Raw genomic sequence first — 27343 nt, 5'->3', positions numbered from 1 at the left:
TACAATACAATTGCAGGTTGTTTTATTCGTCAATACGTTTTGAAGTAAACAACTTCATCAGGACAAACCAAGATCGTGGTTTGACCTGTTGAAGAAGTTGCATACTTTGAAATGCATTGACGAATAAAACAACCTGTAATTGGATTGGTATCTTTCATCCTTTCTTCTACGACAGTGTAGAATAACGCATTTGTTTTTCTAGTTTTTATGCTGTCTGCAGCAGCCTCACGCCTTAAGAGTGGATGCTTGCACACAACCCAACCAGGTGAGCTCAATCGTGCATATCTTCCAACACTGTCACCCAGATAAGACCCTGTTTGCGCTTTGTCTCCTCTCCAGTTTCTCTTTCTTGGACTTACCCCACAAAGGTTCGCCAGCTGGTTTCACACTTGCGTTTTGATCTGCAGCGTTTTAGCGCTAAAAAACGCATGCGTTTTTTTTCTATACTTAACATTAAAAAACGCATGCGTTTTTTAGCGTGCGTTTTGACGCGTTTTCGGCAACGCATGCGTTTGACGCGTGCGTTCATTTGCAGAAATGCAACCTGTAGTAATTTCTAGCGGCGTTTTTTTCCCGCAAAAAAAAACGCATGCGTTTATTCGCGGCAAAAAAATGCATTGCTGTCTATGTAAACGCATGCGTTTTTAAGCACATGCATTTGTTTGCGTTAAAAACGCATGCGTTTTTATAGAAAAACACAAGAAAAAACAAGAAAACCCTAACCCTAACCACAAGAAAAAACAAGAAAACCCTAACCCTAAACACAAGAAAAAACAAGAAAACCCTAACCCTAGGGTTACTAGGGATCCTAACCCTAAGGTTAGGATCCCTAGTAACCCTAGGGATCCTAACCCTAACCCTAGGGATCCTAACCCTAACCCATAGGGTTAGGGTTAGGATCCCTAGGGTTAGGATCCCAAGGGTTAGGGTTGGGGGTAGGGTTAGGGTTGGGGGTAGGGTTAGGGTTAGGATCCCTAGGGTTACTAGGGATCCTAACCCTAACCCTAGCTATTTCTGTTTTTAGTTGGTTTTCTAGTTGATTTTGATGATTGGCAGCTGTCACACACTTCTCAGCATGCGTTTAAAAAACGCAAACGCAGGAAAAAACGCATGTAAACGCCACAGTTTTTTTTCTGCATGCAAAAATGCATGCGTCTAAAAAACGCGGCGTTTTGCCGCGTTTACATGCGTTTTTTCACCACATGCGTTTTTTTTTTAAAACGCTGCAGATCAAAACGCAAGTGTGAAACCAGCCTTAGACTGACATGCACTACTACGCAAGTCTTAATGAATCATCCCCAGTGTTTCTTCCAGTAGAACTGAAAAGTGAAAGTTGCATCCAATCAGCTGCCACTGACTGGCTGTAGTGATCACATGCCAATGTTTATGTCAGGAGGCCATAGGGGGACACAGGGCTGAGAGCAGAGGAGTGAGACTGGGCTGAGGCCATTAATTTGGAGGCATGCAAAGGCTATACAAATCCAAAAACAAGGCAAAAAATGCAACATGCAAGCATACCCATTCTCTCTGTGTGGGTATGGCTGTACCATGTAATAATAAACCAATTTACTGTATCTCTGGAACGGTGTGCATAGGCATTCAACATATGTCCACACCCCCATACGGTTCTTCATAAGGTTATGTAAACAGCTTTTAACAAACAGAACAATACTGAGAACATGACAAAGTTCACAAGACACTGTATACTTTTATGCTTCAAATTGCCTGAATGTGTAAAGGGTTTTTCACCATTTTTTTTGAAAACTTGCCAACAGGAAATGATCTTCATCAATGTAAAAAATGAGGGTTAATTACCTCTCCAAACCTACACCATTGCATTGGTCTCTGTCAGGACCGAAGTGGGGTTGAGTCGTCCATTCAGTCACTTGACCACTGAGGGCACTGATTCGCTGCAGGGTATAGTGACTGACAGGAAGAATGTCATGACTTCTGGTCCTGGCATAGAAGACAAAAGTAGCAGGATTTTGGAACTGTAACTATTTCTTTATGTTATAAGGATCCATTCTTTCTAGCCAGATTGAAAAAAAAAAAGCAGTGGAGAACTGCAATAGACAAACATTTAGTTCCAAGTCGCAATTTTTTTTGTTTAGGTGAAAAAATTCTATACATTGAACAGTCACATTGTTCTGTCACTGTTCAAAGGCCCAGTAATCTTAGCTACCCTTCCTCAAATTTATAAGTAGTAAATAGTAGTAACCATATATAAGTAGAGATGGGCAAACCCAAACAGTAACAGTTTGGGTTCGGCCCCCTGAACAGCGGGTGTTTTCCTGCGCTGTTATGTGCATGACAGCGCAGCAAACACTGCTTCTGATCGACGGTAAAATCATTACCGCCAGTCAGAAAGCCGCGGTTCTCACACTGTCAAATGACAGAATGAACCCGCAGCTGTGATCGGAGGTATAAAGTTTAACTCCAGTCACTGGGGCCGGCTGATGGGACTACTGCTCCCATCAGCATATGCCTACTGCCGCTAATAACAGTGAGAGCAGGAGCAGCTGATGGGAGTATTCATTAGCCGGCACCTGCGCTCTAAATAAATAATAAAAAAAAAAAAAAACAATGTGGGTTCCCCTGCATTTTTTATAACCAGCCAGGCAAAACTGATAGCTGGGGGATGCAACCCTCAGCTGTCAGCATTAGCAAGGTTGGTCAAAAAGACTAGATGGGTCCCCATGTTGACTTTAAATAATTTTAAAAAACAGCGTGGATTCCCCCCCCCATTTTTTACAACAAGCCTTGCTAAAGCAGACAGCTGGGGGCTGGTATTCTCAGGCTGGTAAGGGGCCATTGATATTTGCCACCCAGCCTAAAAACAGCAGCCTGCATCCACCCAAGAAAAGGCGCATCTATTAGATGCGCCAATTCTGGTACTTTTCCCAGCTATTCCCACTTGCCCTGTTGAGGTGGCAAGTGGGGTGATATTTGTGGGGTTGATGCGCCAATTGATCCTTTAATTGAAAGAATGATACAGACTGCTTTAATGATTCTAAATTAAACCATACTCACGTCATCGCCCATTCTATTGAAGCCATGGTCGCCTGTAATAAATCTAAAATAAAAAACAGCCATATCCCTCACCTGTCCGTTGTTCTGTCCTATGCCGTAATCCATGTCTGAGGATAAACAGTTTTCAACCTGGAAGGTGCCAAGATGCTACAGTGCAGGCTGAGAACCACTGGGAGAATGAGCTGCTGCGAGCGCAGCATCAGTGACTAGCGGTGACGTCATTGAGGTTACCGCAGGTCACTGAGGCTGTGTTCCCAGCCGGGCCCCTGAACTGCGGTGACCTTTGCGAGATACCCACTATCACAGTGAGAAAAAGCCTCACAGTGCAGCAGTGAGTTCACCAGGAGAAATTTCTCACAGTGAACTGCGGTGAACTCTGAGCTCAGCGCTGCACCATGAGACTTTCTCACTGTGCTAGCGAGGATCTCACTGAGGTCACCGCAGTTCAAGGGACCCGCTGAGAACGCAGTCTGTGACCTGCGGTAACCTTGATGATATCACCGCTGCTCACTGATGCTGCGGCTCATTCATCAGTGGTTCTCAGCCTGGACAGTTGCATCTTGGCACTGTTCATGCTGAAAACTGTATATCCCCAGACATGGATTACGGCGAGAGACAGTACGTTGGACAGGTGACGGATATTATTGTTTTTTATTTTTGCTTTATTACAGGGGATGATGTGAGTATGGTGTAATTTAGAATCATTAAAGGAGTCTGTGTCATTCTTTCAATTAAAGGACTTTATTCTGGTTGTGTATTTATTTACTATACGATCAGTAATGGATAGGTGTCTTATAAACGCCTCTCCATTACTACGCCATGGGCTTGATGTCACCTGACAATACAAAGGTGACATCAACCCCACAAATATGAACCCCACTTGCCATCTCTACAGGGCAAGTGAGAAGAGCCGGGCAAGGAACCAGAATTGGCCCATCTAATAGATGCGTCTTTTCTTGACGGCTGCAGGCTGCTGTTTTTAGGCTGGGGGGAAATATCAATGGCGTCTTACCAGCCTGAGAATACCAGCTCCCAGCTGTCTTACTTATTTAAATAATTAAAAACACAATGTGAGAACCCCTCTATTCTTGATAAGCAGTCTTGCTTACTCTGACAGGTGAGGGTTATAGCCCCCAACTGTAAGTTTTGCCTGGCCGGATATCAAAAATACAGGGGATCCCACACCATTTTTTAAAAATTATTTAGAGCGCAAGCGCCGGATTATGAATACTTCCATCAGCCACTTTTGCTTTTACTGTTATTAGCGGCAGCAGGTATAGGCTAATGGGAGCAGGAGTCCCATCAGTCCACGCCAGTGACCGGAGGTAAACTTTTTACCTCCGATCATAGCTGCGGGCTCACGCTGTCATTTAACAGCATGGGAACCGGGGATGTCTGACCGGCAGTAATGATTTTACCGCCGATCAGAAGCAGTGTTTGCCACACTGTCATGTACATGATAGCTTGGAAAACTGGATGTTCAAGTTTTTTCGAACATCAGTCCTCAACACTCCCCAATAAACGAACGAGTGGCCTAATATCCACACTAGTCATGCTCCGCCTATTATGAAAAAAGAATGGGGGAAAAAGGAAGAACACCATGTGAGAACAACCACAACTAACCCTTTTTTTGCTTACATTAACCCCTTTACCCCTGAAGATGCTTTACATGTTAATGACCGGGCCAATTTTTACAATTCTGACGACAGTCACTTTATGAGGTAATAACTCTGGAACGCTTTAACAAATTCTGGTGATTCTGAGATTTTTTTTGTGTGACAAACTGTACTTCATGATAGAGATAACATTTCTTCTGTATGACTTGCATTTATTTGTGAAAAAAAAACGGAAATTTGGTGAATATTTGGAAAATTTTTCAATTTTCCAAAGTTGAATTTTCATGCCCTTAAATCACACAGATGTGTCACACAATATAGTTAATAAATAACATTTCCCACATGTCTACTTTTCATCAGCCCAATTTTGGAACCAACTTTTTTTTTGTTAGGAAGTTATAAGGGTTAAAATTTGACCAGCCACTTTTCATTTTTCTAACAAAATTTACATAACCATTTTTTCTAGGGACCACATCACATTTCAAGTCACTTTGAGGGGTCTATATGATAGAAGATACCCAAAAGTGACACCATTCTAAAAACTGCACCCCTCAAGGTGCTAAAAACCACATTCAAGAAGTTTATTAACCCTTCAGGGGCTTCACAGGAATTTTTTGAAAAATAAATTTTTTTTATTTATTTATTTATTTATTTTTTTGACAAGGGTAAGAGGAAAAATGGACCCCAAAATGTGTTTTGTAATTTGTACTGAGCATGCCAATACCCCACATGAGGGAGAAAACCACTGTTTGGGGCGCATGGCAGAGCTCGGAATGGAAGGAGCGCCATTTGAATTTTTGAATGCAAAATTTGCTGGAACAATTGGCAGACGCCATGTCGCATTTGGATAGCTTCTAATGTGCCTAAAACAGTGAAAATCCCCCACAAGAGACACCATTTTGGAAACTAGATCCTTCAGGGAACTGATCTAGATGTGTGGTAAACACATTGAACCCCCGGGTGCTTCTTAGAAGTTTATAATGTTGAGCCATAAAAATAAAAAAACGTTTTCCCCACAAATTTGTTTTTAGCACAACATATAGCATTTTCATAATGGTAACAGGAAAAATTGCACCATGCAATTTCTCCTGAGTACGCCGATACCCAGTATGAGGGAAAAAACTACTGTTTGGGCGCACGGCAGGGCTCGGAAAGGAAGGAGCATCATTTGACTTCTCGAATGTAAAATTTCCTGGAATCATTAGCGGACGTCATGTCCCATTAAGAGAGCCCCTGATGTGCCTTAACAGTGGAAACCCCCCACAAGTGACACCATTTTGAAAACAAAACCAATCAAGGAATGTATTTAGATTCATGGACCCCGAGGCGCTTCACAGAAGTTTATAACGTTGAGCCGTGAAAATTATAAAATCACATTTTCATCACAAAAAGTATGTTTTAGTTCCAAGTTTTTAATTTTTCTAAGAGCTAGTAAGAATTTTTTTTTTTTTTACAACAAACGGAGGTCCATTTTTTCCTGAGTGCGCCAATACCCTACATGTAATCGGAAAATACTTTTCAGGCACAGTGCAAGGCTCAGAAGGCCAGGAGCACCAGATTTTACTGTTATGGTTTGCAGGTGCCATGACCCACTGGCAGAGCCTAAGCCCATGAGGTGCCAGAACAGCAGAACCCCCCATAAGTGACCCCATTTTATAAATTACACCTCTCAATGAATACATCTAGGGGTGCAGTGATCATATTGACACCACGGGTGTGTCACAAAATTTTATACCATTGATCAGTGAAGAAAAAAATAACTACATTGTTACCATCAAAATTTTGTTTTCGCCCCAGATATTACATTTTCACAGAAGAAGTGGGTAAAAATGGTCCCACAATTTCTACTGAACATGGCAATACCCCATATGTGGTTGTGCAGTACTACTTGCAATACTGAGAGACTTGGGAGGAACGGAGGCCTATTTGCCTCCTGGAGCGCAGATTTTCCTAGAAGAGTTTGTGGATTCCATATACGGAGCCCCTAATTGGAAGCACAGAATTTGCTGAATTTCTTTTGGAAGGTTATGGAGCAATTTCGCTTTTCCAGAGCCTTTGTGTTACAAGTAAGGTGGAAGCCCCCTATATTTCCATTAGCAGATGACAGACCTGAGTGAGGACTTGCTTTTTTGGGGGATTGAGTTGAAGATTTTATTGCGAACATTTTACATAACGCTTGGGATCACATTTATCCAGCACTCTATTGCTGAGCACTTACTTTGGTGTTTCCATCTAAATCTCTGATTGACGTGATTCAAATGAAACCCCCGAGGGATCCATTCACTATAATGAGGCAGCAGAGTTACTCTGGACTCCATCTGGCCTCTGTTCAGCAGCGTCCTTTTCAGAAGTGCACAAAACTGTGGGCGACTGCACTTTTATGCAATCCTAAAAAGACAGACACAAAAAGATCACAGGTCAGACGGCGTCCACAGTGCCTCCATTTGCCTCATTATAGGGAATCTTCCACCAAATATTCAGTCTGAATCACATATTTCAGAAATTTACGTGGAAACCCCGGTGTAAGCGCTCAACGCAGAGCACAGGATAAATGTGCGCCAAGCCTCAGTGCGATCTTTGGGAGGCAGAATGAAAAAATAAACAGTAAGTGAAGAATTGGTTATTTTTTATGCCGTTCCTCATGCGGTACAAGTGATTAGGCAACTTTATTCTTCGGGTCAGTGCGAATACAGCGATACCAGATTTATATTGGGGTTTTATGTTTGGCTGCTGTCACACACTAAAAGACGCTTTTTATTGCAAAAAATAGGTTATGCGTCAATATTTTGAGAGCTATAATTTTTCCATAATTTGGCCCACAGAGTCATGTGAGGTCTTGTTTTTGTGGGACGAGTTGATGTTTTTATTGGTATCATTTTCGGGAACATGACATTTTTTGATTGTTTCTATTCCGATTTTTGGGAGACAGATCAAACATAAAACAGCAATTCAGGAATTTTTTAGGGGGGTGTTTAAGCCATTCCATGTGTGGTAAAATTGATATGGCAGTTTTATTCTTTGGGTCAGTACGATTACAGCGATTCCTCATTTATATCTTTTTTATTGGCGCTTTTACACAATAAAAACTATTTTATAGAAAAAAAATTATTTTTGCATCGCTTTATTCTGAGAGCTATAACTTATTTTTTGGCTGATGGAGCTGTTTGGTGGCTTGTTTTTTTGCGGGACAAGATGACATTTTCAGCAGTACCATATTTATTTATATCCATTTTTTGATCGGGCTTTATTCCAGTTTTAGGCTACTTTCACACTAGCGTCGGTACGGGGCCGTCGCGCTGCGTCGGCCCGACGTACCGACGCATACTGTGCAAGCGCTGCACAACGGGGGCAGCGGATGCTGTTTTTCCACGCATCTGCTGCCCCATTGTGAGGTGCGGGGAGGTGGGGGCGGAGTTCCGGCCGCGCATGCGCGATCGGAAATGGCGGACTGTCGGCACAAAAAAACCTTACATGTAACATTTTTTGCTGCCGGCGGTCCGCCACAACACGACGCAAGCGTCGCAAGATGGTTGCGACGTGTGTCAATATGTCGCAATGCGTCGGCAATGTTAGTCTATGGGAAAAAACGCATCCTGCAGACAACTTTGCAGGATGCGTTTTATCGCCAAAACGACGCATTGCGACGTATGCAAAAAAACGCTAGTGTGAAAGTAGCCTTAGGCTACTTTCACACATCAGGCTTTTTGTTTCAGGCACAATCCGGCAATTTTTTTTGAAAAAACTGATCCGTTTTTTTCCCATAGAGCTGTATTAGCGCCGGATTGTGCCTGATGGGCAGTCGTTTCATCCATTTTTTTTCCGGATCCGTCCAAATAGTCGTTTCCGGCGAACGTAGAAAACGTCCACTGCAACTTTTTTTTGTCCGGCGGAAAAAAACGCAGTGACGGAAACGACCAAAAACACATGAAACGGAGGTGTGAAACACTAAATCCAGCGCCCTTTTCCATACAATTCATGCAGATTTTCCGTTCTGGTCTCTCTCATCAGTTTTTCACAATTTACGTCGGATCCGTTTTTTTTACAGATTTGCCGGATTTAGCCTGAAAGCAAAAAAAAAGTTTCGCGGTATGACGATAAAGCCTTGTTTCTTTCCTTGTTTTTTATTTATTTTTTATGGTGTTGATGCAGCGCCCCAGAGTCCTGGTCATGCAGTATTGTTGCTCTGCCGCTAAGGGGAGTGATGGTACGTCTGATTGTACTAAAAGAGTTCACCTGACCAGGTATCACAGTCACACATTACACTTCACACTCTGGCCACCAGGGGGAGCAAAAGGTTCTATTTACTAGGCCACTCCTCACACTCTGGTAAAACTGGGGGTTGGATAGAAAGTTAGGGAGAAAGCTGACTGGGTTTTGCCCAGGCAACATCCAGTGAGGGTGTTGCGGGGAAAGATTTAGGGGGGTCCCTGTCAGGGGTGGGATCCTGGCAGAGGCCTAGCAAGAGACAGATCGTAACGGAGCCGCGCCTGCACTTCATTGCGGCGGTATCTAAAGAAAGGACAAGAAGCAAAGTATATTGTGGAGAAGTGAGAAACGAGATCACAGCAACAAAGGAGATAATACCGGGAGGAGTCGTGCCCTAAGATCGTGGCAACATCCTTCTGAGGCACGTAGCCGGTGGCCGGAACACCGAGGGAGTACTGGCTCTACGCTTTACTTCAATCACGGCAGGACAGTTGACTTTAGGTTGGCTGTCTCACCTTTTCACCTAAGCAGACAACGGAGGCAAATTGTGGGAGAGGGGCGTCTCTAGGGTCCCTATAAAATAGCTCCAGGCCTACCCCCGTCATACGGGTGCGTCCTATCCAAACTGGGGGACGGAGAGAACATCAGGAACAGATACAAGAGTTGTGAGGACTATCCCGTGGTGCTCAGCAGGGAGGTACTACAACACACAGGCGCAAGTAGGAAGGCTACTGATTTCCACCTGCAAAGGGAACTCTGGATGTGCCTTCAGACCGGCCGGTCTCCGCAAGCCCTGTTAGCAGTGCTCTGGATTGTGGATGCCGAAGTCTACAGTAAAAGGTAAAGAGACTGCATCCTTGTCTTCTCGTTATTTACCGCGACTTAAACCACCACCACCCACACCTTTAATTGGACGCCCCTTAGCAGGGCCACGGACCGGGTCGGGCCACCGTGATATCCCCAGAACCGAGACAGAGGGACCCGGTACCGAGTACCCCATTGCCCTGCTTTTGGGGGCGCTCCATTGCCTAAAGGACTTAGCTAGTGGGACAGTTTTATAGGTCGGGTCATTGCGGACGCGACGATACCAAATGTGTACTTTTATTATTTTGGGGTTTTTTTTATACAAATATTTATTGATACAATATCTTGATTTTTTTAAAGTTTTTTTAAAATATTTTTAGAATTAAAAAAACAACAACAACATTTTGACTTTTTTTTACTTTGTCCCACTATGGGACTATAATTTTTTGCAGCCTGATCGCTTCTACAGCATGGGGATGCAGCACAAACTGTTGGCTCTGCACCGGCAGGGAAAGTTGCTGATCATGCACTGTGCATGATCAGTAAGTTTCCTAGCTCTGGTGACCTGGATGTGATCATGACGGCATCCGGTCACCTTGACAACGATCGGGAGCCCGCGTCACACCGAGGGGTCTCCGATCCAAAGGCAGAGGGACTGTCAGTCCTCTGCCGCCTCCCGGAATGCTAACCATCTCTCACTGTTAAAATAAACCTACCCTTAAAATTATAGTCTGTTCATGTCTGTCAGTGGGCAAACTTACAAAATCAGCAAGTAATCAAATACTTATTTCCTTCACTGTACATATCCACATATTGCCTTATTATTTAATCTACCTATTAGGTATTTTACCACATACTCTTACTAGTCTGTCTCTTTCAGGTGGTCTGTTTTCTTGATTTTCCCAGTTCTAGCTATATACACCTTTTGCCCTATTGTGTTGTATGCCTCCTGGCCTAATGTGGCACTTTGATGTCTCCCTCCTTTCTTTTATTCCATTTTTGGAAGTTGTATGTTGTTTATGTATTAATAAAGATTGTTATTTTTACCTGATATGCTCCGAATTCCTTTTGGGTTACACATATATACAGTTACTAGATGGTGGCCCGATTCTAACGCTTCGGGTATTCTAGAATATAAATGCAGTTTATTTATGAAGATGTAAGAATAATGCAATGAATACACAGGATTCGGCTGGCCGGCCAGGCGCGACCAATCAGCGAAGCATGGTTCAAATCCCGCGCCAATTCGCGGCCGGACTGGCAGCCAGGGCTGGCTCCAGGTTTTTGAGGGCCCCGGGCGAAAGAGTCTCAGTGGGCCCCCCCCCTTTAACACATACCACGATTCATGATGCACAGATACAGCAGAGAGATATAACACAGCCCACGTAACATATAGCACAGCCACGTAGCATATAGCACAGACCACGTAGCATATAACACAGCCACGTAGCATATACCACAGCCCACGTAGCATGTAACACAGCCCACGTAGTATATAGCACCACCCACGTAGTATATAGCACCACCCACGTAGTATATAGCACAGCCCACGTAGTATATAGCACAGCCCACGTAGTATATAGCACAGCCCACGTAGTATATAGCACAGCCCACGTAGTATATAACACAGTCACATAGTATATAGCAGTATGGGCACCATATCCCTGTTAAAACAAGAATTAAAATAAAAAATAGTTCTATACTCCCCTTCCGGGGGCCCCGGGATCCAGCCCAGGCCTTTAGCGATGCTTCCGCCAGGTCCGTTCCCAGCGATGCTTTGCGGCAATAACCTGTGATGATGTAGCGGACTCGAGAGACCGCTGTCATCTGGGGTCATTACCGCAAAGTATTACTGGGACCGGAGCATCACGAGGAGCGTGAAAAGCTGCCGGGGACGCCGGAAGGTGAGAATATCACGATTTTTTTTTTTATTATTATTCTTAACATTATATCTTTTTACTATTGATGCTGCATAGGCAGCATCAATAGTAAATAGTGAAGCGGTGTTTAAATCCCGCCCCAATATCGCTGATTGGTCGCACCCGGCCGGGCGCGACCAATCAGAGACATGGGATTTCCGTTAGACGGAAAAGGACCTTAGACGATTATATATATATATATATATATATATATATATATATATATATATAGATACAGTATATGTACGCGAATCAAGCATGTGTTCAGGCTGTCGAACAACCATGAGACATGCAGCCGGGGGGACCCAAACATATTATTCGAGCACGAATAAGTCACTCGGTTAGCACACGAACATGCTCTGATAACACCTTATTGGAGCACATTCACTCATCAGTACGTTGTTTCCACTCCATCATATTCACAAATATCTTATTGCAGGGACACCTAGACAATAGAATGGTTGTCTCCTTTTCCATACCTGAATTAATTCTGCAGTCATGCTATTGTTACAGTTGTGGCAAAGCCGTACCTGGATGCCAAATGAAGCTTGAGAATAAGGATCTGGATGGAAATGGAGAAATCTGTTTCTGGGGGCGGACCGTCTTCATGGGCTACTTGAATATGGAGGATAAGACTAGAGAAGTTTTCGACAAAGATGGTTGGTTACACTCAGGAGACATCGGGAAGATAGATTCTGAAGGTTTTCTGCAAGTGACAGGCAGAATCAAAGGTACGTTGGAAATGTACGAAGAAAATGTGAGTTTTTAGGCCACGTTCAGTATTTTATATCAGTATTTGTAAGTCAAATCCAGGAGTGGAAAAATCAGAGGAAAACGTATAATAGAAACCCGTCACCACTTCTGTATTTATCACCCACTCCTGGTTTTGGTTCTACAAACACTGATGTAAAATACTGACCAAATACTGAACATTTGAACGTAGCCTTAAAGGGGCTCTGTCAGCACACAATGACTGTTCAAACCAAGTACAAGCGCTCGGTGCATCATGGCGGGGCCAATCATTTAAGTGCACCTTTCCACTGGCTTATTTTCCTTCCATCTCTGCCTTTCTCTGGTTCTATTTAACCATAGCAGCCAATCAAAGCAGGTGCTGGAGATAAAGAGAAACCAAGCAGGGAGGAAGGTGTATGTAAATGAATGGATTGGCTCCCACCATGGTGCACCAAGAGGTGATACTTTGGCTAAACAGTCATTCTGCGTTGACAGAGTCCCTTTAAGGTGACTGTTCAAACCAAGTACAGGCACTCTGTGCACCCTTGGAGTTGACGAACATTTAAGTGCACCTTCCCACCTACTTGCTTTCCCTTTATCGCCGCGCCAACCTCCTCTTTGATTGACAGCTCTGGCTTCATAGGTGCACTTAAACATTTGGCCACACCATGGTGCACCAAATGCCTGTACTTGGTTTGAACAGTCATTTTATGCTGATGGAGGCCCCTTTTAGCGGACTTGGACCATTGAGGAAATTCTGGGACTGAATTTGGCACTTCTCTATACAGCTAGCGGCGGGTTCTCGATTTAAGAAGTCACCAGTCCATTGTAATGATTTTTATAGTTATGTTTTGTATAAGCAGAGCTGATTATTACCGCTGGTGGAGAGAACATTCCTCCAATCCTCACTGAAGACGCCGTGAAAAGACATTTACCAATTGTGAGCAATGCAGTGCTGATTGGAGATCGAAGAAAGTTTCTTTCTATGCTGCTTACTCTGAAGGTACTGTAATTAATAGATACTGAGCAGATATTAAAGGGATTTTCCAATTTAGAAAAACTCAATCAGGCTGCAGTATATTTAAAAAAAACAAAAAACAACAACTTTGCTTTACTCGCCCTCCCCAGGTCCAGCGCTAAGTTGCTGTAGTTTCCAGTTATTGTCTGCAGCACTGACATGTTGACAATGCTGCAGGCAATCAATTAGATCAGCAGCAAGGAGCAGCTTTTGCCATCAACTCAGGGAAAGCCATTGAGCTCAGTAACTGGCTGCAGCGCTGGGACATAAGTTCTGCAGACAATAAGAGACTGGCAGCAGCAGGGGATACTCAGTACTAGACCCAGAGAAGGTGAGTGAAGCACAAGTTTTCTATGAAAAACAAAACAGCGGCCAGAGATTTTCTGAAGCTGGAGAACCCATTTAATATTTACAGCATATAATATAACTTCCTCTATTCATTACCAGAGCACTGTGGACCAAGATACATTGGAGCCATCGGATAGACTTACTTCAGAGGCAATACAGTTCTGCCAGCAAGTTGGCAGTAAGGCAACAACAGTATCCGAGATTGTGGCACAGAACGACAAGGCTGTGTACACAGCTATTCAAGAAGGCATCGATAAAGTCAACAAAGAAGCGGTGTCAAACGCTCAGCGTATCCAGAAGTGGACAATCCTCTCCAAGGACTTCTCAATAGCGGGTGGTGAAATGGGTGAGATCTCCATAGCATTATCTGATGATTGCTCATCGCCATAATCTGCACAGATTAGATTAAAGGGGTGGTGCCAGCCACAATACACTGATTGCAATCTGTCCGATTGCTTGGGGTCCCAACTGAGCAGAAGAATGATGGTCAAGTACGTTCTATTCAAATGGGAACATAGCGATCAGACACCCATCACCCATCCTGTGGGAAATGTAGGGCGACCCCTTTAAGAGTATGCTTTATATCTTTAGGGAAACATTTCATTGTTTTATTCTATACTTATATATTTTTTCCCCCTATAACTCCTTAGGACCCACAATGAAGATAAAGCGACATGCCATCTTAGACAAGTACAATAAAGATGTAGAAGCTTTCTATTCACCAGAACATTAGAAATATCCAAACATGAAGCCAAAATGCTGTCCAATATGTAAATCTATCCGAGAAGAGCACCGCCCAGCAACACAAACAATCAAGATCAGTACGGTGAAGAAATATAGCTGTAGTATTCTAGAAATTAAAACAGATAACCTGTATTATCATGAGTTAAAATGTTATAAAAAAGCTTTTACTTTTGTAATGTTTTTACAAATAATGCAATCTAGACTATCTTAAAGGGAACCTGTCACCCCCCCCCCTGGCATTTGTAACTAAAAGAGCCATCTTGTGCAGCACTAATGCTGCATTCTGACAAGGTGGCTCTTCTTTTTGTGCTCCCTTCCAACGCAGCAATATTAATTTCTATAATTTTGGTGCCATACCTTTAGTGTGTCCGGGGGGCACGTCTTTTCCCCGGCCACAACTGCCTCCCAGCCATTAGTCAGCCCCTCCGTGCGCCTGCTCCTCTGTCTTCAGTAACGTACCCGGCGCCTGCTCTGTGCTTTTCTTTTTCGGGCGCACAGAATGCAGCATTAGTACTGCACAAGGTAGCTCTTTTAGTTAAAAACGCCAGAGGGGGGTGACAGGTTCCCTTTAAATAAGAACTATTACTTCCTGCCGTGAATGTCCCAATAAGCTGGCCATACATATCAGATATCTGTCATGTCAGCCAAATGCTCATTCAGTCAATTGCCATTACAAATGGCCCTTCCCACCAAACACATGCACTCCTGGTAGGACTGAGCATGCATGTGTTTTATCTCATCTTCCCTGGGAACAAAAGGATCAGACATTGAAAATCAACACACTTCTTTTCCTTCGGCATTAATACTACTAATCCAGAAATCTGCTGGGTTTTTTTCCCTCACTGACGCCGATATACTATCTGAGTGTTTTATCCATTGAGAAGTTAAAAATGAACAATTTGCACACTCAAATCCAAAGTATGTCTTCCATGTGTCATCCGTGTCCCCATAGACTTTAATGACAGAGGCAAATCTGCAAAATGGATGATTGTAGCACATGATCTGAATCTCATTGACTGGAGACACGGCTCCATTTTTTAAACAGATGTGTGTACGGATCACAAACTCAGTGGGTCCATGTGCTGTCCAAGAAAAAAACAAAACAGACAGTACATGGAAATGTCATACAGATATATGAAAAAAGCCTCAGTGCAGGTGCAGACAGCTGTATTATCGGTCCGACTGCACCCAGGCCAGCATTAGACAATAGGGCCGTGCACATGTCCCATTTTTAACTCAGACAGAGTTTGTCCGAAATTGATCTAATATTTGGGAGTCAATGAGTCTGTGAAAATCACACTGCACTCTGTTGACATCTGAGTGCAGTCCGATTTCCGAGCACTGACACAATGAAGATGATGGAGAAATTTTGTCCTCACAGCGTGCTACAGTTCTCTTGTCCAAGAGAATCTGATCACACTAAGCTGACACTCTGAGAAAACTTTGATCAGAGTTTGATCAGAGTGTCAATTGCATAATCGACCCCCGATTCTCTTGGATGAGAGAATCTGCGAACATCTGCACGAGCCCTAAGAATGCATGGTGTATAAATGGCAATTTAAATCAATAAAAAGCGCTGAATGCGTCACCGAATGGGTGTACCATGAGAACTACTGTAGAACTGGTGTCTTGGTCCTCAGCAGAAATTGGAATCAGAAATAAACAGTAAACAAGTTGTTTTTTCTTTTTAAACACTTTGCACATTTAATGAATCTGCGTAAAAAAAGAAGTGCAATAGGAACACAGAGCGGCGCATATTTCACAAGTACAGCATGAGTTCCCCAAAACAGTATAATAAATAGAACCTCAAAAATAAAAAGATTAAGGCAAGACAAGACATTCATAAAGGTGGGCTCTGATATGGACTGTGCTTTATCCCGCAAGTGAACAATGTGCTGCAGCACCCTCTAGTGGCTGATGGAACCACTATTCTTGAGCAAGGAGTGCAATCTGGTATGGGACGATACAACGTAACATCACTTTAATTCATAGCGATAAAGACTAAGCAATCCAGTGGCTTTCAGATGCAAACTTGCAAAACCATTAGCCTGCACTGCCTTAAATAAATCACTACTTTTGGAAGCATAAAGAATTCACTTGTAAGGCGCTACCAAGCGAGTATCAACAAGCTGCCCATATAGTCCTTATGAGGAAAAAAAGATGCAAATGTAATGTTATTGGGATGGTAGCTTGAAATAAATGGAGTGGATATGATAGATCAATGTCTGATATGCACTGCAGAAAGGATTAGATGGAGAGATGATGCAGAACTAATGAATGTATAAGGGATCTTTGGCCTCCCTGTATATGCAAATTATATACAGTGGAGCAAACAATTCAAGAAAAGGGCACAGTATATTCTGGGGAACACATTAGGACCTTCAACCTTATTTTAGAACAAACTTAGAGTTCTTCTTTAATATAAAAGCCTAAACCTGTAAACTCCTCTCCTTTGTAAATGTGACAGTAGAGATTAGCTGCAGATAATTCCAATTGGTGGGTTAATATTTTCTTCCCTTCGCTTTCAGACAGATCTCCAGCACATTGAGTCACATCTTTGTATTTTCCATTGCTTGGGTTAATGAAGGGGTACGGTTTTGGTAACTGAAATCAGGGGCAGCAGAACAAGATGTGCGTGTGATATCAGCTGGCCAGGCTGCGTACACGAGACAAAGACTTAGTCGCTGTCTCGTATTCTGCGGCAGATCTCTTCTGTAAAATCAGAGCACTTTGCGTTGCCGCCTAAGTCTTTAGTTAGAGCCTAGGAGAAATAAAAAAAAAATAAAAAATTACGCGGAAAGTGGAAAAATATTTAGTAAACAAGTGAAACACGTTTTTAGACAGTGGCACAAAGCATCTATTACAAAACAGCAAAAGTTCCAAAACCGTGCATAGAGATGAGCAAAAGAATTTGCAGGATCCTAATCCATCGATCAATTAGGTAGTCCACAGTGCCCCGGACCAGAGATCTGCAAACGTCTTACTATCTGCTGGCATCCTACCCCTTAAAACCATTAGTCTTTATTAATAATCCAGTATAAAAATACAATAATTTAGCAATTTCCGATACACAACATCCCAATTAGGGGGCCACACTATCCTGGGAATGAGGGACTCCGCTTATCTATATCTCATTTACAGACAAAAAATAACACAATAGAAAAAATGAACAAAACGTGAAAAATAACAATAAAAAACCAGAAAAATGAAAAAAACATAAAAAATGAAAAAATTGATATAGTATGCCTATATTGACCCTAATGAGCCCTGTCATGATCTCAATGGCAAGAGATCATAGCATCAGCATATATAGGAACTAGCTCTTGGAAGATGGAAACTGAGCTGACCATGAACTAAACCTAACGCACAACTAGCAGTGGCCGGGTAGCATGCCTACGTTGATTCTAGATGCCCAGCACCAGCCGGAGGACTAAATAAAGCTAGCAGAGGAAAATATTAGTCCTAGCTCACCTCTAGAGAAATACCCCGAAAGGAGACAGAGGCCCCCCACATGTATTGGCGGTGAATCAAGATGAAATAACAAACGTAGTATGAAAATAGGTTTAGCAAATTTGAGGTCCACTTACTACATAGCAGAAGACAGAAAGGACACTTTCATGGTCAGCTGAAAACCCTATCAAAACACCATCCAGAAATTACTTTAAAACTCTGGCATTAACTCATAACACCAGAGTGGCAATTCCTGTTCACAAGAGCTTTCCAGACACAGTAACGAAACTACAGCTGTGAACTGGAACAAAAATGCAAAAACAAACATGGACAAGAGTCCAACTTATCTAGTAGTTGTCTAGGAGCAGGAACAAGCACAGAGAGGCTTCTGATAACATTGTTGACCGGCAAGCAACTAACAGAGCAGCAAGGTTATATAGCGACTCCCACATCTTGATGGGAACAGGTGAACAGAGAAGATGAAGACACCAGTTCAATTCCACCAGTAGCCACCGGGGGAGCCCAGAATCCAAATTCACAACAGTACCCCCCCCCTCAAGGAGGGGGCACCGAACCCTCACCAGAACCACCAGGGCGATCCGGATGGGCCCTATGAAAGGCACGAACCAGATCAGAGGCATGAACATCAGATGCATTAACCCAAGAATTATCCTCCTGGCCGTATCCCTTCCACTTGACCAGATACTGGAGTCTCCGTCTGGAAACACGAGAGTCCAAGATTTTCTCCACAACGTACTCCAACTCACCCTCAACCAACACCGGAGCAGGAGGCTCAACGGAAGGCACAACCGGTACCTCATACCTGCGCAATAATGACCGATGAAAAACGTTATGAATAGAAAAGGATGCAGGGAGGTCCAAACGGAAGGAAACAGGGTTAAGAATCTCCAATATCTTATACGGGCCAATGAACCGAGGCTTAAACTTAGGAGAAGAGACCCTCATAGGGACAAAACGAGAAGACAACCACACCAAGTCCCCAACAAGAAGACGAGGACCAACACGACGACGGCGGTTAGCAAAAAGCTGAGTCTTCTCCTGGGACAACCTCAAATTGTCCACCACCTGCCCCCAGATCTGATGCAATCTCTCCACCACAGCATCCACTCCAGGACAATCCGAAGATTCCACCTGACCAGAGGAAAATCGAGGATGAAACCCCGAATTACAGAAAAACGGGGACACCAAAGTGGCAGAGCTGGCCCGATTATTGAGAGCGAACTCCGCCAATGGCAAAAAAGCAACCCAATCATCCTGGTCAGCAGACACAAAACACCTCAGATATGTCTCCAGGGTCTGATTAATCCGCTCGGTCTGGCCATTCGTCTGAGGATGGAAAGCGGATGAAAAAGATAAATCTATGCCCATCCTAGCACAGAATGCCCGCCAAAATCTAGACACGAATTGGGTCCCTCTGTCAGAAACGATATTCTCAGGAATACCATGTAAACGAACAACATTTTGAAAAAACAGAGGAACCAACTCGGAAGAAGAAGGCAACTTGGGCAGAGGAACCAAATGGACCATCTTAGAGAAACGGTCACACACCACCCAGATGACAGACATCTTCTGAGAAACAGGCAGATCTGAAATAAAATCCATCGAGATGTGCGTCCAAGGCCTCTTAGGAATAGGCAAGGGCAACAACAATCCACTAGCCCGAGAACAACAAGGCTTGGCCCGAGCACAAACGTCACAAGACTGCACAAAGCCTCGCACATCTCGTGACAGGGAAGGCCACCAGAAGGACCTTGCCACCAAATCCCTGGTACCAAAAATGCCAGGATGACCTGCCAACGCAGAAGAATGAACCTCAGAGATGACTCTACTGGTCCAATCATCAGGAACAAACAGTTTATCAGGTGGGCAACGATCAGGTCTATCCGCCTGAAACTCCTGCAAGGCCCGCCGCAGGTCTGGAGAAATGGCTGACAATACCACTCCATCCTTAAGGATACCTGTGGGCTCAGAGTTACCAGGCGAGTCAGGCTCAAAACTCCTAGAAAGGGCATCCGCCTTAACATTCTTAGAACCCGGTAGGTATGACACCACAAAATTAAACCGAGAGAAAAATAATGACCAGCGCGCCTGTCTAGGATTCAGGCGCCTGGCGGTCTCAAGATAAATCAAATTTTTGTGGTCAGTCAATACCACCACCTGATGTCTGGCCCCCTCAAGCCAATGGCGCCACTCCTCAAAAGCCCACTTCATGGCCAAAAGCTCCCGATTCCCAACATCATAATTCCGCTCAGCGGGCGAAAATTTACGGGAAAAGAAGGCACAAGGCCTCATCACGGAGCAGTCAGAACTTTTCTGCGACAACACTGCCCCAGCTCCGATCTCAGAAGCGTCGACCTCAACCTGAAAAGGTAGAGCAACATCAGGCTGACGCAACACAGGGGCAGAGGAAAAACGGCGCTTAAGCTCCCGAAAGGCCTCCACAGCATCAGGGGACCAATCAGCCACATCAGCACCCTTCTTAGTCAAATCGGTCAATGGCTTAGCAATATCCGAAAAACCAGCAATAAATCGACGATAAAAGTTAGCAAAGCCCAAAAATTTCTGAAGACTCTTAAGAGAAGAGGGCTGCGTCCAATCACAAATAGCTTGAACCTTGACAGGATCCATTTCAATGGAAGAGGGGGAAAAAATATATCCCAAAAAGGAAATCCTCTGTACCCCAAAAACACACTTAGAACCCTTCACACACAAAGAATTAGACCGCAAAACCTGAAAAACCCTCCTGACTTGCTGGACATGAGAGTCCCAGTCATCCGAAAAAATCAGAATATCATCCAGATACACAATCATAAATTTATCCAAATAATCGCGAAAAATATCATGCATAAAGGACTGGAAAACTGACGGAGCATTTGAAAGACCAAAAGGCATCACTAAATACTCAAAGTGGCCCTCGGGCATATTAAATGCGGTTTTCCACTCATCCCCCTGCCTGATTCGCACCAAATTATACGCCCCACGAAGGTCAATCTTAGAGAACCACTTGGCCCCCTTTATGCGAGCAAACAAATCAGTCAGCAACGGCAATGGGTATTGATATTTAACAGTGATTTTATTCAAAAGCCGATAATCAATACATGGTCTCAAAGAGCCGTCTTTTTTTGACACAAAGAAAAAACCGGCTCCTAAGGGAGATGACGATGGACGAATATGTCCCTTTTCCAAGGACTCCTTTATATATTCACGCATAGCAGCATGTTCAGGCACAGACAGATTAAATAAACGACCCTTTGGGTATTTACTACCCGGAATTAAATCTATGGCACAATCGCACTCTCGGTGCGGAGGTAACGAACCAAGCTTGGATTCTTCAAAGACGTCACGATAGTCAGACAGGAACTCAGGAATTTCAGAGGGAATAGATGATGAAATGGAAACCACAGGTACATCCCCATGAGCCCCCTTACATCCCCAGCTCAACACAGACATAGCTTTCCAGTCGAGGACTGGGTTGTGAGATTGCAGCCAAGGCAATCCTAGCACCAAATCATCATGTAGATTATACAGCACCAGAAAGCGAATAATCTCCTGGTGATCCGGTTTAACCCCTTCATGACCCAGCCTATTTTGGCCTTAATGACCTTGCCGTTTTTTGCAATTCTGACCAGTGTCCCTTTATGAGGTAATAACTCAGGAACGCTTCAACGGATCCTAGCGATTCTGAGATTGTTTTTTCGTGACATATTGGGCTTCATGTTAGTGGTAAATGTAGGTTGATAATTTTTGAGTTTATTTGTGAAAAAAACGGAAATTTGGCAAAAAATTTGAAAATTTCGCAATTTTCACATTTTGAATTTTTATTCTGTTAAACCAGAGAGTTATGTGACACAAAATAGTTAATAAATAACGTTTCCCACATGTCTACTTTACATCAGCACAATTTTGGAAACAATTTTTTTTTTTGCTAGGAAGTTATAAGGGTTAAAATTTGACCAGTGATTTCTCATTTTTACAACAAAATTTACAAAACCATTTTTTTTAGGGACCACCTCACATTTGAAGTCATTTTGAGGGTTCTATATGGCTGAAAATACCCAAAAGTTACACCATTCTAAAAACTGCACCCCTCAAGGTGCTCAAAACCACATTCAAGAAGTTTATTAACCCTTCAGGTGTTTCACAGCAGCAGAAGCAACATGGAAGTAAAAAATGAACATTTAACTTTTTAGTCACAAAAATGATCTTTTAGCAACAATTTTTTTATTTTCCCAAGGGTAAAAGGAGAAACTGGACCAGGGACGTTGTTGTCCAATTTGTCCTGAGTACGCTGATACCTCATATGTGGGGGTAAACCACTGTTTGGGCGCACGGCAGGGCTCGGAAGGGAAGGAGCGCCATTTGACTTTTTGAATGAAAAATTGGCTCCAATCTTTAGCGGACACCATGTCGCGTTTGGAGAGCCCCCGTGTGCCTAAACATTGGAGCTCCCCCACAAGTGACCACATTTTGGAAACTAGACCCCCCAAGGAACTTATCTAGAAGCATAGTGAGCACTTTAAACCCCCAGGTGCTTCACAAATTGATCCGTAAAAATGAAAAAGTACTTTTTTTTCACAAAAAAATTATTTTAGCCTCAATTTTTTCATTTTCACATGGGCAACAGGATAAAATGGATCCTAAATTTTGTTGGGCAATTTCTCCTGAGTACACCAATACCTCACATGTGGGGGTAAACCACTGTTTGGGCACATGGTAAGGCTCGGAAGGGAAGGAGCGCCATTTGACTTTTTGAATGGAAAATTATCTCCATCGTTAGCGGACACCATGTCGCGTTTGGAAAGCCCCTGTGTGCCTAAACATTGGAGCTCCTCCACAAGTGACCCCATTTTGGAAACTAGACCCCCCAAGGAACTCATCCAGAGGCATAGTGAGCACTTTAAACCCCCAGGTGCTTCACAAATTGATCCGCAAAAATGAAAAAGTATTTTTTTTTCACACAAAATTTCTTTTAGCCTCAATTCTTTCATTTTCACATGGGCAACAGGATAAAATGGATCCTAAAATTTGTTGGGCAATTTCTCCTGAGTATGCCGATACCTCATATGTGGGGGTAAACCACTGTTTGGGTGCACGGCAAGGCTCGGAAGGGGAGGCGTGCCATTTGACTTTTTGAATGGAAAATTAGCTCCAATCGTTAGCGGACACCATGTCGCGTTTGGAGAGCCCCTGTGTGCCTAAACATTGGAGCTCCCCTACAAGTGACCCCATTTTGGAAACTAGACCCCCCAAGAAACTTATCTAGATGCATAGTGAGCATTTATAACCCCCAGGTGCTTCACAGAAGTTTATAACGCAGAGCCGTGAAAATAAAAAAATAATTTTTCTTTCCTCAAAAATGATTTTTAGCCCAGAATTTTTTATTTTCCCAAGGGTAATAGGAGAAATTGGACCCCAAATGTTGTTGTCCAGTTTGTTCTGAGTACGATGATACCCCATATGTGGGGGTAAACCACTGTTTGGGCGCACGGCAGGGCTCGGAAGGGAAGGCACGCCATTTGGCTTTTTGAATGGAAAATTAGCTCCAATCATTAGCGGACACCATGTCGCGTTTGGAGAGCCCCTGTGTGCCTAAACATTGGAGCTCCCGCACAAGTGACCCCATTTTGGAAACTAGACCTCCCAAGGAACTAATCTAGATGTGTGGTGAGCACTTTGAACCCCCAAGTGCTTCACAGAAGTTTATAACGCAGAGCCATGAAAATAAAAAATAATTTTTCTTTTCTCAAAAATGATTTTTTAGCCCACAATTTTTTATTTTCCCAAGGGTAACAGGAGAAATTGGACCCCAAACGTTGTTGTCCAGTTTCTCCTGAGTACGCTGATACCCCATATGTGGGGGTAAACCACTGTTTTGGCACACGTCGGGGTTCGGAAGGGAAGTAGTGACGTTTTGAAATGCAGACTTTGATGGAATGCTCTGCGGGCGTCAGGTTGCGTTTGCAGAGCCCCTGATGTGCCTAAACAGTAGAAACCCCCCACAAGTGACCCCATTTTGGAAACTAGACCCCCCAAGGAACTTACCTAGATGTGTGGTGAGCACGTTCAACCCCCAAGTGCTTCACAGAAGTTTACAACGCAGAGCCGTGAAAATAAAAAATCATTTTTCTTTCCTCAAAAAAGATGTTTTAGCAAGCAATTTTTTATTTTCACAAGGGTAACAGGAGAATTTGGACCCCAATATTTGTTGCCCAGTTTGTTGTGAGTACGCTGATACCCCATATGTGGGGGTAAACCACTGTTTGGGCACACGTCAGGGCTCGGAAGGGAAGTAGTGACATTTGAAATGCAGACTTTGATGGAATGGTCTGCGGGCGTCACATTGCATTTGCAGAGCCCCTGATGTGCCTAAACAGTAGAAACACCCCACAAGTGACCCCATTTTGGAAACTAGACCCCCCAAGGAACTTACCTAGATGTGTGGTGAGCACGTTCAACCCCCAAGTGCTTCACAGAAGTTTACAACGCAGAGCCGTGAAAATAAAAAATCATTTTTCTTTCCTCAAAAAAGATGTTTTAGCAAGCAATTTTTTATTTTCACAAGGGTAACAGGAGAATTTGGACCCCAATATTTGTTGCCCAGTTTGTTGTGAGTACGCTGATACCCCATATGTGGGGGTAAACCACTGTTTGGGCACACGTCAGGGCTCGGAAGGGAAGTAGTGACATTTGAAATGCAGACTTTGATGGAATGGTCTGCGGGCGTCACATTGCATTTGCAGAGCCCCTGATGTGCCTAAACAGTAGAAACACCCCACAAGTGACCCCATTTTGGAAACTAGACCCCCCAAGGAACTTACCTAGATGTGTGGTGAGCACGTTCAACCCCCAAGTGCTTCACAGAAGTTTACAACGCAGAGCCGTGAAAATAAAAAATCATTTTTCTTTCCTCAAAAAAGATGTTTTAGCAAGCAATTTTTTATTTTCACAAGGGTAACAGGAGAATTTGGACCCCAATATTTGTTGCCCAGTTTGTTGTGAGTACGCTGATACCCCATATGTGGGGGTAAACCACTGTTTGGGCACACGTCAGGGCTCGGAAGGGAAGTAGTGACATTTGAAATGCAGACTTTGATGGTATGGTCTGCGGGCGTCACATTGCATTTGCAGAGCCCCTGATGTGCCTAAACAGTAGAAACACCCCACAAGTGACCCCATTTTGGAAACTAGACCCCCGAAGGAACTTATCTAGATGTGTGGTGAGCACTTTCAACCCCCAAGTGCTTCACAGAAGTTTATAACGCAGAGCCGTGAAAATAAAAAATAATTGTTCTTTCCTCAAAAATTATGTTTTAGCAAGTAATTTTTTATTTTTGCAAGGGTAACAGGAGAAATTAGACCCCAACAGTTGTTGCCCAGTTTGTCCTGAGTACGCTGGTACCCCAAATGTGGGGGTAAACCACTGTTTGGGCGCACGTCGGGGCTTGGAAGGGCGGGAGCACCATTTGACTGTTTGAACGCAAGATTGGCTGGAATCAATGGTGGCGCCATGTTGCGTTTGGAGACCCCTGATGTGCCTAAACAGTGGAAACCCCTCAATTCTAACTTCAACACTAACCCCAACACACCCCTAATCCTAATCCCAACTGTAGCCATAACCCTAATCACAACCTTAACCCCAACACACCCCTAACCACAACCCTAACCGCAACACACCCGTAACCCTAATTCCAACCCTGATCCTAACCCTAATCCCAACCGTAACCCTAATCCCAACCCTAACCACAACTGTAACCCCAACACACCCCTAACCCTATCCGTAACCCTAACCACAAGCCTAATCTTAACCCTATTTCAAACCCTAGCCCTAATTCCAACCCTAACTCTAATTCCAACCCTAACCCTAAGGCTATGTGCCCATGTTGCGGATTCGTGTGAGATTTTTCCGCACGATTTTTAAAAAATCTGCAGGTAAAAGGCACTGCGTTTTACCTGCGGATTTACAGCAGATTTCCAGTGTTTTTTTTGTGCGGATTTCACCTGCGGATTCCTATTGAGGAACAGGTGTAAAACGCTGCGGAATCCGCACAAAGAATTGACATGCTGCGGAAAATACAACGCAGCGTTTCTGCACGGAATTTTCCGCACCATGGGCACAGCGGATTTGGTTTTCCTTAGGTGTACATGGTACTGTAAACCTGATGGAAAACTGCTTCGAATTCGCAGCGGCTAATCCGCTGCGGATCCGCTGCCAATCCGCGGCCAATCCGCTGCCAATCCGCGGCCAATCCGCTGCGGATCCGCGGCCAATCCGCTGCGGATCCGCGGCCAATCCGCTGCGGATCCGCGGCCAATCCGCTGCGGATCCGCGGCCAATCCGCTGCGGATCCGCTGCCAATCCGCGGCCAATCCGCGGCCGATCCGCTGCGGATCCGCTGCCAATCCGCGGCCAATCCGCTGCGGATCCGCGGCCAATCCGCTGCGGAGCCGCTGCCAATCCGCGGCCAATCCGCTGCGGATCCGCGGCCAATCCGCTGCGGATCCGCGGCCGATCCGCTGCGGATCCGCTGCGGATCCGCTGCCAATCCGCTGCGGATCCGCGGCCAATCCGCTGCGGATCCGCTGCGGATCCGCTGCCAATCCGCGGCCAATCCGCTGCGGATCCGCGGCCAATCCGCTGCGGAGCCGCTGCCAATCCGCGGCCAATCCGCTGCGGATCCGCGGCCAATCCGCTGCGGATCCGCTGCGGATCCGCTGCGGATCCGCGGCCGATCCGCGGCCGATCCGCGGCCGATCCGCTGCGGATCCGCGGCCGATCCGCTGCGGATCCGCGGCCGATCCGCTGCGGATCCGCTGCCGATCCGCGGCGGATCCGCTCTGTGTGCACATGCCATAACCCTACCCCTAACCCTAACCCTACCCGTAACCCTAACCCTACCCCTAACCCTACCCCTAGTTCTAACCCTAGTTCTAACCCTAGTTCTAACCCTAACCCTAGTGGAAAAAGAAAAAAAAATATTTTCTTTATTTTATTATTGTCCCTACCTATGGGGGTGATAAAGGGGGGGGGGTTATTTATTATTTTTTTATTTTGATCGCTGTGATAGAACCTACCACAGCGATCAAAATGTACCTCTAAGAATCTGCCGGCCGGCGGGCGCACTGAGCATGCGCCCGCCATTTTGGAACATGGCGGCGCCCATGATGGAGGCGGACGGGGACCGGGAGCCTCGGTAAGTATAAGGGGGGGGAGATCGGGGCACGAGGGGGGCGTCGGAGCACGGGGGGGTGACATAGGAGCAGGGGGGGAGCGGGCAGGAGGACGGGGGAGCGGACAGCAGGACAGGGGAGCCGGCAGGCGGACGGAGGGGACCGGACCCTATAACGGCGCACTGGGGGGGCGATCGGTGGGGTGGGGGGAGGTCACATTAGTGTTTCCAGCCATGGCCGATGATATTGCAGCATCGGCCATGGCTGGATTGTAATATTTCACCTGT

The 27343-nt window shown here is 44.6% G+C and overlaps 2 protein-coding genes across 3 annotated transcripts in view; one reads left to right on the top strand and one right to left on the bottom strand.

Annotated features, from left to right (window-relative positions):
• The window catches only part of ACSBG1 (acyl-CoA synthetase bubblegum family member 1), a 110841-nt gene extending 94887 nt beyond the window's left edge, over positions 1-15954 (top strand). For both annotated transcript variants that reach the window (XM_077264209.1, XM_077264211.1), the window contains exons 12-15: positions 12089-12306; positions 13171-13310; positions 13773-14019; positions 14324-15954. In XM_077264209.1, the coding sequence (XP_077120324.1) occupies positions 12089-12306; positions 13171-13310; positions 13773-14019; positions 14324-14406 (688 nt within the window). In that variant the 3' untranslated portion in view covers positions 14407-15954. The remainder of the gene's footprint in view (positions 1-12088; positions 12307-13170; positions 13311-13772; positions 14020-14323) is intronic.
• Positions 15955-16091: 137 nt separating this feature from the next.
• Positions 16092-27343, bottom strand: part of IDH3A (isocitrate dehydrogenase (NAD(+)) 3 catalytic subunit alpha) — a 42127-nt gene continuing 30875 nt past the window's right edge. Inside the window, exon 11 of the mRNA XM_077264212.1 lies at positions 16092-17178. Within this exon, the coding sequence (XP_077120327.1) occupies positions 17095-17178 (84 nt within the window). The 3' untranslated portion in view covers positions 16092-17094. The remainder of the gene's footprint in view (positions 17179-27343) is intronic.

Source organism: Ranitomeya variabilis, chromosome 5, assembly GCF_051348905.1.
Source record: "Ranitomeya variabilis isolate aRanVar5 chromosome 5, aRanVar5.hap1, whole genome shotgun sequence".
NCBI lineage: Eukaryota > Metazoa > Chordata > Amphibia > Anura > Dendrobatidae > Ranitomeya > Ranitomeya variabilis.
Note: the sequence above shows the minus strand (reverse complement) of the source record. Positions and strands in the feature narration are given on the sequence as shown.